Below are 17,471 nucleotides of genomic sequence, written 5' to 3' on the forward strand. Positions count from 1 at the left end.
CCCCACCCTCAGAAAGTCTAAATGAATTAATTAGTCTGGGATGGCATCTAGACACATAAATTTTTTTCTCATGTAATTCTAATGCGTAGCCCTGGATGAGAACTATTGTTTTACATCTAGATAAACTCCAAGTAAATTAAAAAATTGTGAAAAAAAAGAAACCATGGAATTAGTGAATAAAAATGTAACTGTATATATAATCTTAGGGTACTAAAGAACACTAAAGGCAGAAACATCAAAGGAAAATATTCATATATTTAGCTACGTGAAAACTTTACATTTCTGAATGCCAAAAAAATCACAAACAAAACGGAAAAGCAAATCACAAACTAGCAAAAATATTTCCAATATGCATTATAGGTAAAGCTCTTAGAAAGTATAAAGGAAAAGATGAAGAACTAAATAGAAAAGGTCAGGTATAGGTAAATCACCCAAGAAAACAAAAGTCACTACATATATGGAGATAAAAAAGCATTTCCTCTTTAAATGAAAAAAAAGCTGATCTTCACTTCAGACTATATTCCTACTTTCCTGACTCCTCGCCTGCCACTCATAACTCAGGGGCTATACAGTAGCATTTACATTTATACCCTGAAGCTTTACCTCATTAAAGAAAATCAAACTCTAAGCAAATATATTAAAACTAAAATACAAATACATAAAGAGGAGAGTCACACTGACACATAAAGGTCTCATAAAATCAGATGCAAAGGAACATAACACCGCTTTATTACTGAGTCCAGCTCTGCACAGGTTCAACTCGCAATCAAAGGAAGTCTTTTCAATCTGCTGCAGTGCCTTTACCCTTATTAGAATGCATACTCATTAGTTTCTGATTGCTCCTCTACATAAAACATGCCATTTTTGTACCTCGGTTTCCACACCCCTTGTACAGTACTCATATTTTATCTCTAAAGATTGTAATAAATCACTTCAAATACAATAACCCATTTAAGAATGGATTTTATAGGCTGAAAGGCACACCTTTGGTGATGTGATCGCAATCATCAGATGCTCCGATTCTCCTCAAGCCCGTATTATACGGTGTGTACATAAATGATGCAGCAAGGATAGGAGAGGTGATTATAGGCGAATGAGTCAACTCAACCCAAAGTGTATTTCCTGGTTTCAGGGTGTATCCATAGGAACCCTTTGAAATGTTTTGTTTTATTAATTTGGCTCCTTTCTATTTTTCACTAGTGCCAACACTTTCAAGGTAATGCGGTTTAGACATGTCATAGCTGTTGAAAGTCATAGCGTGAGCTTGAGCTGACAGTGGTGTATCATCAAGAACTAGAAACAGCAAAATAACATTATGGTAAAGAGTATGAGAAATAAGAAGACAAAGGGCAGGAAATATTGCCTTACCGACTTAAAGCAGAGCCCTGGGGGAAAACATCTGGTTCGGAGCACAGTGATCCTTTCAGCACAGTGAAGGGGTCCTACTGGATAGAGCGAGAGAGATGGGTTCCTGGAAGCTGAAGAGCAGGCAGTGAAATGTTGCTCTCTGGAAAGGAATTTATATTTTAAAAGGTGAGAGATCTATGACCTTGAAATCTAGATAAGAGCCATAATTTGTGATTTTTGATATTGCTCTTAAAGCCTGACTTTACTACATTTAGAATGCTTTCCATCTAGAATTCTCAAATTAAGCTTATGAACAACTCTATATGCTTTTAGGAACAATCAAAGATAGAATTTACAGGGGCTTAAAAGGATTGTTAGTTTGGAAATAGTAAACTTTAATAACTATTGAATGTCATTTATTTCTACAGACCCTGATATCTTTACAAAAGGAACAAAAGAATATTATAGTTTACTAATTTGATAAGGAACTTTGGTCATAGAAATTGGTGTATCTAAGAAGAAACCACTTTCTACTTTAACACCGCCCCCTCCCCTCCAAAAAATCTTTTACAAACACTCTAACTTCTGGATAAGTCTTAAAAGCTAATCTTCTGAAAGATCTATGAGGCTCACAGGCTAGGCAAGAGATTTTAAAGTTTATTTTGTGTGGGTGTATGTTGGAATGTAGTCACGTGTGAATTAGATAGAATCTTGAATATATTCCAATCACACCTACTTTCTGTTCTAACCATATATGTACAATTATTTAAAACAAACACTTTCATCTCATGGACATTTAAATATCATCTCTATGAATGAATAGATTAGGAAGAGCCTCAGGTTCGCTGAAAGTTTTGCACACAACCTTCAGGTCTATAAAAAAAGAACATTGCACTGAGTAGGCACAAGCACCATACATAATCTTTACAACAATCCTATGAGTTAGTAATATTAGAACCCATCTCTCACTTTTGGACACTCCTTACTCTATTCAGTAAGACCCCTTCTCCATGCTAAAGGAATCACTGTTTGCTCCAAAACCAGATTACACGTGAGAAAATGACTGAAAAATGGCAGAGCCAGGATTTGAAATCTGTCTGTCTTGTTAAAAATTCCCTGTTCCTTCTAGTAGGTAATACTACCTTCTAAATATGAAAGATTTTGGCACCTTTTACAACTAACCAGCTATACTCTAAAGCATCTAGTGGCAAAAACCCTGAAATATAAGTGATGCACAAAGCAAAAATTCAAAATAATACAACTGATTTTAAATGCACTTTTCAGAACAAACACACGACTCTTGTCTTTCAAAGACATTTACAATAGCCAGGACATGGAAGCAACCTAAGTGTCCATCAACAGATGAATGGATAAAGAAGATGTGGCACATATATACAATGGAATATTACTCAGCCATAAAAAGAAACGAAATTGAGTTATTTGTAGTGAGGTGGATGGACCTAGAGTCTGTCATACAGAGTGAAGTAAATCAGAAAGAGAAGAAGAAATACTGTATGCTAACACATATATATGGAATCTAAAAAAAAAAATGGTTCTGAAGAACCTAGGGGCAGGACAGGAATAAAGGCACAGACTTAGAGAATGGACTTGAGGACACGGGGAGGGGGAAGGGTAAGCTGGGACGAAGTGAGAGTGTGGCATGGACATATATACACCACCAAATGTAAAATAGATAGCTAGTGGGAAGCAGCCACATAGCACAGGGAGATCAGCTCGGTGTTTTGTGTCCACCTAGAGGGGTGGGATAGGGAGGGTGGGAGGCAGACGCAAGAGGGAGGAGATATGGGGATATATGTATATGTATAACTGATTCACTTTGTTATATAGCAGAAAGTAACACACCATTGTAAAGCAATTATACTCCAATAAAGATGTTAAAAAAAATTTAAAAAGACATACTCAAAGAATGAGAGAACCTGAATGTTTTCATTCTCTAAACTGCTAAAGTGTATACCCTATTAACTATCCCAGTTTTTAAAAATCTCATTAGTTTCGGATGGTAAAACTTTCGAAAATGTATGGTTCTTCATCAGGAAATCTGATACTACTACTCACTACTTAATAGAACAATAGAGAAAAATCCTATCATCATATTCTTGGATGCTGAAAGGCATTAGACAACATCCAACATCCATTTTTAAAAAATTATTTTATTCTCTAAATTATGACACAAAATTGATTTTTTTAGTGTGCAGCTTTTTGACTTTCAACACACGCATAGATTGATGTAGCCACCACAGTCAAGATACAGAAAAGTTCCAACATCTCCAAAAAACTCCTTGGTGTTACCCCTTCATAGTCTTACCCTTCTCCCACCTGTAATTTTTGGCAACCACTGATCTTTTCTCCATGACTATAGTTTTTGTTTATTTGAAAATGTCATCTAAATGGAATCATATAGTATATAACCTTTTAAGACTGACTTTTTTATTCAGCATAATGCCTTTGAGACTCACCCAAGTTGTGTGAATTAAGTTTGTTTCTTTTTATTACTGACACTATTCCTTTGCACGGATATATCATACTTTATAAATTCAGGACATGTGGGTTGTTTCCAGTTTTTTGATTGTGAATAGAGCTGCTATAAACATTTGTGTACAGATTTTTGTGTGAACATAAGTTTTCACTTCTCTAGGGTTATTACCCAGAGGTAGGATTGCTGTGTCATATGGTAATTTATTTAACATTATAAGCAACTGCAAAACAGTTTTTCTAGAATGGCTGTGCCATTTTGCATTCCCACCAGCAATATAGGAGAGTTCCAGATGCTCCACACCCCTGGCAGGACTTGGTATTTTCAGTATTTTTATTTTAGCGTTCTAATAGGGGGCATCTCACCATGATTTTAATTAACATTTCCCTAATGGCTAATTATGTTGAACATCTTTTCATGTGCTAATTTGTCATCTATATATATTCTTGCGCAATCTTAGTTCCCCAACCATCAGACCCGGGCCCTCTGCAGTGAAAGTGCTGAGTCCTAACCACTGGACCACCAGGGAATTCCCTGGTCCATTTTTTAATTGGGTTGTCTTCACACTGTAGGGTTTTAAGAGCTCTTTACACATATTTTATTATAGAGCACTTTATTGCATAAGTGATTTAAAATATTTTCTCCCAGACTGTAACTTGTCTATTCATTCTCTTAACTGTGTCTTTTGCAGAGCAAAAGTTTTCAATTCTAATGAAGTCAAATTTCTCAATATTTTCTTTTGTAGATTGTGCTTTTGGTATGTCAGAACTCTTTGACTAACTTTCAGTCACAAAGATTTCATCCTATGTATTCTATAAAAGTTTTTACAGTTTTATAGTTTTACATTTAAATCAATGATTCATTCTGAGTTCATTTTTGTATAAGATGTGGGGTTTATGTTGAGGTTCATTTATTTTGCATATGGATGTCCGATAGTTCCAACACTGTTTGTTGGAAAGACATTCATTTCTCCACTGAATTGCCTTCGCATCTTTCTCTCTTTCCTCTTATATTTCTCTGGAAGGGATTGTGTAGAATTTGGTATTATTTCTTCTTTAAATGCGTGGTAGAATTCACTAGTAAAACCATCTGGGCCTTGAGATTTCTATTTCAGAAGGCTTTTAAACCTTTTAAACAAGAATTCCTTAGTCATTATAGGACAATTTTGGATATTTAGTTCATCTTGAGTAGGTTTTGGTGGTTTCTGTTATTGGAAGAGGTAATCCATCATGAGCCCTATGAATCCCTGCATATGCCTTTGCTGGGTATGTCAAGAATGCAAGGCTCCAAACATTCTCTGTCTGGGTCTTTCTCAGGATTGTGTTTGCAGTGAGCAAGGTGAGGTAACTTCTCCCTCTCAACACAAAGCCAGTTACAAAAGAGAGAAATTCCCCAAGTTCAGAGTTCCTTGGGGGCTACACAAATCCACTGTATGTGTAACATCCATCTAGTCTTACCAGTATTGCCCCCATGGACTTAGAGGTATGTGTAACCAATGCAAAACAGCCTGAAGTTCATGATGCTTACTGTGTTCTGAGTAATAAAGTCCTTTGTCTCTGACCTAGGAGTCTCATGTGTTCTGCAGCCTCCACGAAGCAGTAACAGGTTAACTAGTTAGGTAGTAAGTAGGGTAAAATCTCAGACCCTTCATAGTTCTTTACGTATGGTTTTCAGGAAATGATTATTTAAACTAAATTGTCATATTTTTTTTAAATTTATTTATTATTTATTTTTGGCTGTGTTGGGTCTTCGTTTCTGTGCGAGGGCTTTCTCTAGTTGCAGCAAGCGGGGGCCTCTCTTCATCACGGTGCGCGGGCCTTTCACTGTCACGGCCTCTCTTGTTGCGGAGCACAGGCTCCAGACGCGCAGGCTCAGTAGTTGTGGCTCACGGGCCTAGTTGCTCCGTGGCATGTGGGATCTTCCCAGACCAGGGCTCGAACCCATGTCCCCTGCATTGGCAGGCAGATTCTCAACCACTGCGCCACCCGGGAAGCCCACTAAATTGTCATATTAATGTTAGCAGAGGTTTTGTTTTTGGTTTTGTTTTGCAGTATTTCCTTGTTAGTCTGTAAATGTCTGTTGAGTCTGATATCTCCTCTTTTTTTCCTGATAACAGTAACTTGTGTCTCCTCTTATTTTCTTTGTCAGTTTTATTAGCAGTTTATCAATTTTACTGATTTTTTTCAAAGAAGCAGTTTTGGTTTTATTGATTTTCTTCATGGTTTTTCGGTGATCAAGTTCATTGATATCTGTTCTTATATTATTTCCTTCCTTCTGATAGCTTTGGGGTTATTTTTCACTTCTTTGTTTTCTTCAGTTGGAAGCCGAGATTATTAATTTGAGACTTTTCTTCTTTTCTATACAAGCATTATTTTTTAAGTTTTCTTTATGTCTTTTCATGCTTGATAGCTCATTTCTTTCTTTTTTTAATTTTTATTTAATTTTATTTATTTTATTATTTATTTTGGTTGCACTGGGTCTTAGTTGCGGCAGGTGGGCTCCTTAGTCGCGGCTCACAGGCTCCTTAGTTGTGGCTTGCCAGCTCCTTAGTTGTGGCATGTGAACTCTTAGTCGTGGCATGCATGTGGGATCTAGTTCCCTGACCAGGGATTGAACCCGCGTCCCCTGAACTGGAAGGCGGATTCTTAACCACTGCGCCACCAGGGAAGTCCCTATACAAGCATTTGGTGCTATAAACTTCCTTCTAAGAAATACTTTTGCTTCCTCCCACAAATTTTCATATGCTGTATTTTCATTTTCTGTCAATTCAAAATATATTTGGTAAGCCATGGTTCATTTAAAAAGTGTTTGGTTTTCAAGTGTTTGTAGATTTCCCAGTTATCTTTCTGCTCCTGATTATGATCAGAGAGCATATTTTGTATAAATTCAATTCTTTTAGATTTGTTATGGTTTATGACCCAAGATATAGTCTATCTTAATGAATGGTCCATGTGCACCTGAAAAGAACGTATATTTTTCTGCTGTTGGGTTGAGTGATCTGTAAATATCAACTAGATCTGGTTGATTGGTGGCGGTGTTCAATTCTGTATTCTAGCTGATTTTTTACTAGTTCTGTTGATCACTAAGAGAAGAGTTCTCAGGTCTCCAACTATAATTATGAGTTTGTCTATTTCTCCCTTCAGTTCTGTCAGTTTTTGATGTATGTATTTTGAAGATCTATTGTTTGATGTATACATTTAGGATTGCAATGTCGTCTTAGTGAATTGTCCCTTTTATCTTTTAATCCTTTCTTTATCCATGGTAATCTTCATTACTCTGAAGTCTACTTTGATCTTAATATAGTCATTCCAGCTTTTAGTTGATTATTGTCTGCATGTGTATATCTTTCCCATTATTTTATTTCAACTTACTTATATCATTATATTTGAAGTGAGCTTCTTATAGATGATAGCATATAGTTGGGACATTCAAAAAAATCTATTCTGACAATCTCTGTCTTTTAACTGGTGATTTAGAACACTTACAGTTAACGTAATTATTGATGTGTTTGGATATAGGTCTATCATTTTATTGTTTTCTGCTTTTCTATTTTTCTCTGATTTTAATTCCTTCATTTCCCCTTTCTTCTTTTTCTTTTTTTTTTTGAACATTTCTTATTATTCCCTTTTAATTTTCCTATTGCATTTTTGAAAAAAAATGTATAGTTTGTTTTTTCTTAGTTCTTATTCTAGGGATTACAGTATAAATATTTAACTTTTCAAAGTCTACTTGGAACCACTTCATGTGGAATGTAGAACTCTTACCACCATGTTACCAAAACTAATTAACCTTGTTCTGGAGATACTAGCAATGAGGAGTAAAAATGAGAGGTAAAAAAGGGAAGAAGAGAATTTAAATGATCGTTATTTGCAGATGACATGATTGTTTATCTAGAAAGTACAAAAGAACCAACTAGAAAGTTATTACAACTGTTAGGGGATTTCAGTTGGGTGATTGAAAGCAAAATTAAAAAACAGAAACCAACAGTCTTCACATGTAAAACAATAGCCATATACAACATATAATGAAAGAAAACATTAAAATATCTAGGCATTATCAAGAAATGTATAAGTTCTATATAAAGAAGTCTTTAAAAAGCGATTGACAAACACACACTCATATTAAAAAAATAGAAAGGTATTTCATACCAGTTTCATGAATCACTATGGAAGCAACCACAGTTCAGACAGTTGATGACATGCTTGGCTAAGGAGCCAAAAGGACAAGCTACCATCTGTGAAATTAACATCCAACATGTTAAGGAAGTCAAATCCCTAAGTTGATATGGAAATTTAATACATCCCACTAAAAACAGTAAACAGGATTTGTTTTTCTTTTGAAAAAAATCAGAAAAAAAAAGGATTCTAAAGCTCATACGAAAAAATTGGCAAGAATAATAAAAAAATTATGAAAAAGGAGAGTATTAACAGGAAATTATCCCTATCAGACAGTAAGGCATATTTTAAAGCTACAATAATTAAAACAGTGTGGTATTAGACCATGAATCAACAGTTTATTGAAAAGGCTTAAAAGTTCCCAAATAGATTAGCTACAAATCAATAAATAAAAGGTGGATTATACAATATATGATGTTGCAATAAGGGGGCAACCATCTCAAAAAAATTAAGTTGTATCTCTAGTTCACATTTTACAGCAAAGTTAATTCCAAGTGTATCAAAACTTTAAACATATTTTAAAAAAAGGACTGTTAGAAGAAAATATGAGGGGTTTAAACATAATCTCCAAGAGGTAAGGCTTTTCTACCTATGACACAGGTAAAACACAGTGGCCATTAAAAAAAAAACAACTTTAAATTCTACCTGTATTTTAAAAATCTGTAAGCTCAACTGAGCTTCAGTGTGCAGAGTCTTTGTTGGGGTTTCATTACATGGGCATGATAGAGTCTCTCACTGACCACAGGGTTGAACTTAATCCCCATCCCCTTTTCCCTCCCCAGAGGTCAGGCTGATATCACTGTGACTCAAAGCCCCAACCCTCTAATCACATGCTTGGTCTTTCTGGTGTGGTCAGCTTTCATACAGAGTCATCTCATTAGCATAAACTATCAGTTTCCACCATGAATAACAAAGACACTTCTAGCACTCTGGAAATTCCAATGATTTAGATCCTAGAAAGTGGGATGGGGGGGTGGGTGGGGAGCAGGACAGTCTGGGAGTAGGGGAAGAGGGCCAGGCAAATTTTTTATTCCAAGAGTTAAGAGGCTACCTGTTATAGCAAAAGGCTGGAAACCAAGTCTAGCAACAGAGGACTGATAAAAAAAAATTAAGATTCATTCATATAATGGAATTCTAAGCAATCGATGAAAAGATGGGGCAACTCAGTAGGCAGGGATACAAAATAAACTGCTGAATGTGCAAAACAACCTGTATGGGGTGCTCCAATCTGTGTTTCACATATGTTTATATATACATGGGGCCATCTCTAGAAAAATATACAAGAAACTGGTAACAGAGGTTGAATCCAGGGGAGGGAAATAAGTGGCTGCAAGGACTTACTTTTTTACCCTTTTCAACCTTCTAATTTTTGTACAATCAATGTACATATATTACCAATTTAACAAGAATAAAACATTAACAATGTATTTGAACATTTCTATGAGGGTTCTGAACATAATTTATAATCTTCGAATACTAAGGGCTATTGTCATGAGCTACATTGAACAATAAAGCTCTAAGTGTCTATCGAGGCACACAGGGCTGTTTTCACCCACACTAAATGACTCCAGGCTGCTGTGATTTGAGTGTTAGGGTCATTTTTAGTTTTTCTTTCTCCCAGCTGCTTCTGACTACTGTCAACATTCCTTCCTCTAGCTAACTTAAACGTCTTTTAAATTGGTGCTTTTAGTGCGGTAGGCTAAAATGCATCACATGGTCCCAATACAGTCTATTTAAAACAGAGGGAAACTGGCTCTTTGACAACTTGAGGAATCTTCTTAAAATTGATGAGTTTTAGAGGTTAGACTTTATTTAACAACTACTTGACCACTCAAGATTTTTACACATTCTCAGTTCCATATAACTTAATAAAGAACAGCAAGGCATTATTGAAGTCACTATATAAGAGGTATTGCTAAATACATGTCTGAAACTTTTTCAGAATTGCTTTTATCCATTCATTCAAAAGTATTTTTTGAGCATCTAGTGTGCACCAGAGAATGTTCTAGGTGCTAGGGATACAGCAATGAACAATACAGACAATGGCCAAACTCCCTCAGAATTTACATTCTAGTTGGGGAGAGAGGCTACAGGCAAAGATAAAGCGGTACTATAAAGAGAAAAGAAAATACTGTAATAGAGTGATTAGGATGGGGAGCAGCATTAGATAGGATGGTGTATCTGTCGGGTCTGTTCAGAAAGGGAAAACCACTAGGATATCTCTCTCTCTCTCACACACACACACACACACACACTCAATTTTAAATATATAAAATAAGGGATTTATTATAGGGAGTCTAGGGGGCTATTCCTTTTGTGTCTGGCAAGTGAGAGGGAAGATGAATGAAGCATCTCCAAGAGGTAAGGCTTTTCTACCTATGACACAGGTAAAACAGGTGAAGCGGGGAAAGCAAAGACGCACTGGGACCTGCCAGGATGAGCAAAACCCATGGGAACTGAGTGGAACTCATGAGAATGCACTGGACGTCTCCACCCTCGAGAATGGGGTTGTCCTGCACAACCCAGCACCCTTTGTCATAGACTAATACACACATGTGGCCCAGGAGTCAGAGAAGCTGAAGGAGGTGACCCAGTAGGAGCTGGTGTTCTGTGGACCTGGCTGCTGGCCCACAGACCAAGAAGGTGAACCAGCAGATAAGCAATAACCTGGGTGAGCAGCAACAGTGCGGGCCTTGCTTGGACCTTTCAATTTTAACAAGAATCTGGATCTGGCTACTTTACTTCAGCCCACTAAATCTTACTCCAAACATCTCTTTGACCCATGCTATTCTGGAATTATGCAGAGGTAATTCTGAGAAACATATCTCCAGCTTAGCTACATTGGCCTCATATAAATCCACCACAAATGGTCAGAGGTCTCTGAAAGATATCTGAGCTGACAACTTGAAGGATGAGGATTCAACCGTGCAACCACATCAAGATTTGGAAGAGAATATTCCGGGCAGAAGAAATAGCTAGTGCAAAGGCTCTGAGGCAGTGATATAAATGAGGTATTTTTGGATGACGAGACTGGGGCATAGTGAGAGGGAGAGTGGTATGAAATGAGATCAGAGATAGAGGGAGGGACCAGATCACGTGGGGCCTTGTAGAACATGGTAACGAGCATGAGTCACTTTTTTCTAAGTGCAACGAGAAGCAAATGGAGAGTTTTTAATGACAGCAGTAGTTTGATCTGATTTACATTTCTAAATTATTTTAAAATAATTTCAAATATAAAAGGCATCAGGTTAGCACAAAGAACTCCATCATCCAGGTGATTTCCCTTTGCTTTGTGGAGACTGGGCTGTAGCGGGCAGGACCACCCCTTCCACAACTCCAAGCTTCTTGCTCTTCTATGTAACTGTCACTCCTAGAGCACAATGTGCATGATGCCCTTGGAGTTGTGCAGAGAAGGCACCCAAGTGTGGAAGCAGCAATATTACAGAACTACTGCACAAGTTCAGTTTTCAGATCTCATTGGAAAACCAATCTCATTATTTTAGTCTCAATTCATAAATACATGTTGGAACAAAAATTGGTATTACCTCTTCAGATCTAGTCTCAAATTTATTGGCTATATCAAATCACTTCTCAAAAACAAAGAACCTTAAAGATTTGACACCACTGAAGCTATTTAAAGTGAACGTGTCATAAATAATTCTAGATTTCCAAAAAGTTTCCAGAGAATATGCATAGCCGCCTAAAGGAAACATGTTGAAGGGGCCAATGTTTATGCTGATGTATAGATTCTAGTCTCCTTATGTTAGAATTGGCCTTAGACTTGTATATCTCCCATTTTCATCAGAAGTGGCTTATTTTACTTGAGATCATTAAAATTTTTCTTAAAGCAAGCTCTTCTGCCTGGATTATCTCTCCCTGCTAGCAATACTGTCTGGCTGAAAGCCAGGTGTTCAAATATTGAGGGTACACAGATAGTCAAGCTCATTTCTGATTTTCAGCACAATTCCAGGTTTAATGTTAAAAATCAACAGCTAAAATTAACTATGGATAGCCATTCATTCGCACTAAAATTTAACCCATCATCTAATAGGTACTAATTAAATCATGAGGGGTAAAGTAGAAAAGTGAAGGAAAGTCAGGTGACTATGGGGAATCATTTATCCTCTCTCTTATACTCAGTTAAAGGGGAGTGTGGTTACAGCACTAGAGCTTAGGGATGAGTGTGAAGGGCCTGATGCACAGTAAGCACTCAATTAAATAGGGGCTAATATTATTATACATGTCAATAAAAATAAACACCACTATATATATACCTTCCTAAAAGAAGAAACAAGATGCTTCTGGAAAAAAAAAAAAAAGCTCTCGAGACACCACTCATCTTCTTTAAGAAAAAATGTAAAAATATCAATAGATTTTTAAAAAAGCATTATCTGACAGAGAAAGAAAAGTAGAAAACTTTTGACCTTTAATTAGCGTTTGCAGTATACACTTATCTTTCTGTAATCTGTGGTGACAAATCTCCATGTAAACATTCAGAAAGAGAAAAAGAGGGGACACTGTGTCATGACTTACGAACTATGAATTTTGAGCTCGGATTACTAACCTTTATTCACAACTGCCTTATACATTTATTAACTGTTTTTCTTCATTTAACAATGGCTCTTGAATAACAAAATAAATTATCAGCAAGTTCAACCATAACTTAAAAAATAGAGTAAAAAAAAACCTGTTCAAGCCTCATAAATGCAAGCACAGTAATATATTTCATATATGTTGATTACAGTTTCCATGTTCTTTGTGTAAATAACACAAAGATTATTCTCTTCCCACTGTTGCAAGTTCACAAAATTTATGAAAAGGCTTCACTCTTTTTTTTCCCAGCTCAATTAACCGTACTTCAGTTGAACACAACAGATAATAACTGGGGTTATTAGTGAGATGTGGTAAAAGAAAAGGTCATGACCACTCAGAAGAACATGTAAACCTAAGATATACCTCAGATTTTCTAGTCTCAATCTGTAGCTCTCATTTATGAAATAATTTACAAAGAACTGTTGATGATTCAATGAGCAGGCTGAACTCTGTCGTTCTGCCATTTTGCTAGTCATGAACACATGTATTTTCCCTTTAAAATGAAGCAGAATACTATTCATTTCCAATGAGACTAGATGTAAGGGAAAAACAAAGACAAAATCATAGATATTTTTAAGTTGTGCTATGTTGCTTCAACTATTTAATTTTAAAAAGGTTAATTACCAGATCAGCGCACCATCTCTTGCTTAAAAACATAATACCTTTGCAAGTAGATAAAAAAAAAATCTTTAAAATAAGCCAGAGGTAAAAATGTAAAGGCCTGAATGACTTGAAAAACAGAAACAGAATAATTTCTGATCAGTGACTATTCATGGGCATAGTCATTTTATACAGCAAGTAGCAACAACAATTTAGCAGTTTTTTAAACAGGCACTTGATAAGAGTGTATACTCAATACTGGGGCATCATACGCAAAAATATGGCTTTATTACAAAGGATTCAAGATGGCAACTACTTAGAATCCAGTGCCAACACGGATTATAACAAATCCAGTGAGTATTTTGTTTTTCAATTATTCATAGAAAATTTAATCCTGATTAAGTATCCTTGGGCAGGAATTCATGGGTAGTTGATGACTGAAACCAGTATTTATGTGAAACGCTTCTGTTAATTTAATCTGAGTATACAGCTTAATTATGATTGGGGATTCAGTGTAAGAGAAATGAATTATATCAGGATTAAAATTTTAGTAGCATATCACACAGTACTTTCTCCTTCTTTCTTTTTAAACATGTAAACCTGCTTGTCCCTTCACCTAAGTGCTCAGATTTTAAAACCCTTTGTAAAACCAATGCAATGTATCTAAGTTTTTCATAAACTATCTGTCAAAAACGCTTTGCTAATCAAGCTAAAACCTAACTAGAGCTAAAAGTAATAGAAGAAAAGGGAGAATAACCCCACCCACAAATAAACAAAAGCTTATTCACTTAACTATGAGTATATTTTATATTGATTTTCTGAAGTAACTTCATTTTCAATTTCTTTAAACTCCAATACGAAATGCACTTTCCTTAAAGCATAAAAAGAAGCAGTTTTTAACCAGTGTCTTACACTGATTTCATAACTGGACTTGGTTTAGACATGTATAAGCAAGTAATCATTTAACTGATTACTTTTTATAAGACTATCAAACCTGAGTTAACTATTGATATAAGAGGAGGCATTATAAGTGGTGAATCTCTTACCAAAATATCATATAATTCTTTTCATCTTTATTTCCATATGGAAATTGCATAAATCACCTTATAACAACATTCTTTCTTGAAAGTTTATTAAGTATATTTCAAAACATTTATTACCTTTTTTTCAGTTTGGTACTGCTTAAATGCAGTTGTATAAATAACATGCTCTGCCTTCCCTGTTCAATTTTTCATACCAAAAGTATGAAAAAAAAAGTCACTGTATTTGGATCCTTATTGCACTCTGGTAAATAAATTTACTTTTCCTCTAAAGAAAATCAAGTATCAGAAGTGAGGCCGACTTTTGTGTCCAGATGATATGGTCAGTGGCAGTGTTACTGAGGAAAGTGAAGAAACTTCCCAGTATAGACTGTGGGATAGAAAGAGTCTGTAGAGAATCACCATGGAAACAGACTGGCAAAGGATAACGCCTACTGTAATGACCTGAAAAGAAAAGAAAGGGAATGCTTTACTGCATGCAAAAACAGAAATTATATTTAATTTATCATGGACCTATAAATACTTTATACATATATAAACTTATATATACTTTATATAAATATATATAAATAATAAACTGTATCCGTCCCATCTTTACTGTGGGTACATTTTGTAAAAGAAATTTTCAATAGGAAAATGAGACTAATGTTCAACTATAATTGTTCAAAAGTAAAATTCCTTTGACAGTTAGTTTATAGATGTCAAAATAAGATACAAAAGAATAATTTTCTAAACCATTTTCTCCTCAGGGTGCATGCACTAAAGAAAGTAATACGAAAAATCAGACTCCTGGCTAATCTAGTAATAGGAATAAAGCATGCCCCTACCTGAATCCTGAAGAGTACTCTAAAAGCCCTTTCCGAAATTCTCAAGTCACTTCTCTATTTTTGTAGATTACCTTCCTATCTATTTACCCTTTGTGAATACTTCAGGTTCAAGAAACATTTGTGCGTTCAACCACACACTGCATTGCTTGTAAAGGGCTCCTGGCAGAACTCCACTTCGAAATGATGGAGTAATTCACCTAAGAAGGTAGGTATCAATACAACCAAAATGTGGCATACTTGAGCATGGCACTCCAGTCTGCAGGCTGTTAAAGCAACTAGACTGTCTTTTAGAAAGCTGTCTTGATTTTTAACATTATGTAGCAAAAAATTTTAATCATTTTTTCTTAACTACAAAGATGTGTTATAAATTTTATGATTTAATTTATAAAACAGTATTATGAAATAGGCTAAAATAAGAATAACAAAAGCTATCTTCCATCATTTTGCTTATAAACTAAATTTAAATACTCACTGGTTCAATATTTTGTTTCAAAGTTTTATTTTAAAGAATCCAAGAAACCCCTGAATGGATAAACAGGCCTTTCCTACTTTAATAATTTCCCAATAAAGACTACAAAAAACTATTTTGATCATGTATATTATTTACCTTATCTCTTTGGTAGTCATTAAAAATGATAGAAATGCATGCAAGACCTGGATGGCACAAAAACCACAAGATACAGCCCTGAAACAAATGAAAAATAAGTCAAATAAGTGCAGCTATGTCTTTGTTTTCAGAATGTACCAGATAAATAACATTACTAGCATATTTAGGAGGTCTTGATTGGTCTCAATTGGCCTGTACAGTAGAACTTTCAATAAAATGTAGAAATATATTTGCTATTGTTGTGACAATGATATTCTGGTTCTAATCAAATGGGTGTTTTTGGAGTATTTAAAATCTTACATCTTCCTCATACATATATTTTGATGTTTTGATATATAAGTAACAAATCAATAATTGAGAAAAACAAGGTACAAATGTGTAATATTTCTATAAAAAACAAATAAGAATATACATTATTTGCATACAGATACACAAAGAACTTCTGTAAGAATACACAAAAAACTGATTAGCAGCAGTTATCTGTTTGAGATTTAGTACAAAAGACACAGAATCAGGTGAGTAGGAATGGGAAACTTTTTAACACTATACTTTTCAAATATATATGTTCTATTTTTCCTAGAACATGGCAACATATCCTTTTCCAAAATTAAATCTGAAATAAAATAATAAGTTAATACTAGTAGCTGTTGAAATACTTGGTATATTGAGGTTACAAGGAAAAAAACCAAGATATAGAAAAATGTGTTCAGTATGCTATTATTTGTATAAAAGTGAAGGGAAATATAAAGTAATATATATATATATATTTGAATTTTTGAATTTTATTTATTTTTTTATACAGCAGGTTCTTATTAGTTATCCATTTTATACATATTAGTGTATATAGTAATATATATTTTAAATTCTCTAAAAAATAAATTAGGAATTAATAGCAGTGATTATATGAGGAGGTGATAACTGCATAGATGGGAGAGAAGTAAGAAACACGTTTGCTGCTTTTAAAATACTTTTGGATGTTTGAACCTATTCAAATAGTTATATTAAAACATATAAAAATAAAAATTAAAGTTTAAGAAAAAATTTTTGTACTGTTTTAAACATAGAAGAAAAAATTTAGTTTTTAAATACCTGAAGTATACACTAACTTTTGAAACAATAAGCACTACTGTCTCTGGGAAGAATTCCAAAGTGAAATGGCATATCCTTGCCTGCTTGGTACTCAGAGGCCTGACATGGGTTCCTAGGGCTGCAGCAGCAGCTTTAAAATGCTCCACATCTGGCATAAACAAGGAATCTGGCCCTCCTCCATCTCAGCCTCGTTCTGCTGAGACTGTCAACTAGGGTGGGCTGACCAAACAGCTTATCAGAATGCTGCTCTGAGTTGCCAAGATGATGGGTTACAGATTCTCTCAATCTGACCAAAAAAATATAACTTTCTAGGAAGGGAGGCTTCTGTAACGTTACTGACTCAACCTGTCTCCTGATATTTTCCTTTATTAAATGGGTACAGAAAAAAAATCCATTTGCCTTTAGATCTCACTAGCATAAGAAGGACACAGCAAGGGGGAATGAAGTAGACATGGTCTCATATGGATGCCATGAAATGGCTGAAACACAGTATGTACTCAGCCTCCTGGCTCCCTCTGCTTATGCTGAAGGACGGCTCTTCATGTTTGTTATAAAACATTGCATAATTCTGGGAGTAACAGTTCATAGTCCATTAATGACTTTTTTGAGACATGCAAACTGTATCCTAATTTTTTTATTTAAAAAATTCTGATACTACAGAAAAAATGTAAAATCCCTTGATAAAGAAATTATAATACA

General features: G+C 35.1%; 1 protein-coding gene across 4 annotated transcripts in view; it reads right to left on the reverse strand.

Annotated features, from left to right (window-relative positions):
- Nucleotides 1-17,471, reverse strand: part of GPR180 (G protein-coupled receptor 180) — a 282,996-nt gene that overhangs the window by 242,861 nt on the left and 22,664 nt on the right. For 3 of the 4 annotated variants that reach the window (XM_082434664.1, XM_082434666.1, XM_082434665.1), the window contains 2 exons: nucleotides 15,684-15,761; nucleotides 5,544-14,693 (listed from right to left, as the gene is read on the reverse strand). In XM_082434664.1, the coding sequence (XP_082290790.1) occupies nucleotides 14,535-14,693; nucleotides 15,684-15,761 (237 nt within the window). In that variant the 3' untranslated portion in view covers nucleotides 5,544-14,534. Of the gene's footprint in view, nucleotides 1-1,368; nucleotides 14,694-15,683; nucleotides 15,762-17,471 lie in introns of those variants that run through there. The other variant, XM_082434663.1, reaches the window with a different exon arrangement.

This window comes from Balaenoptera physalus (genome assembly GCF_965194825.1).
Source record: "Balaenoptera physalus genome assembly, chromosome: 18".
NCBI classification, from domain to species: Eukaryota; Metazoa; Chordata; class Mammalia; order Artiodactyla; family Balaenopteridae; genus Balaenoptera; species Balaenoptera physalus.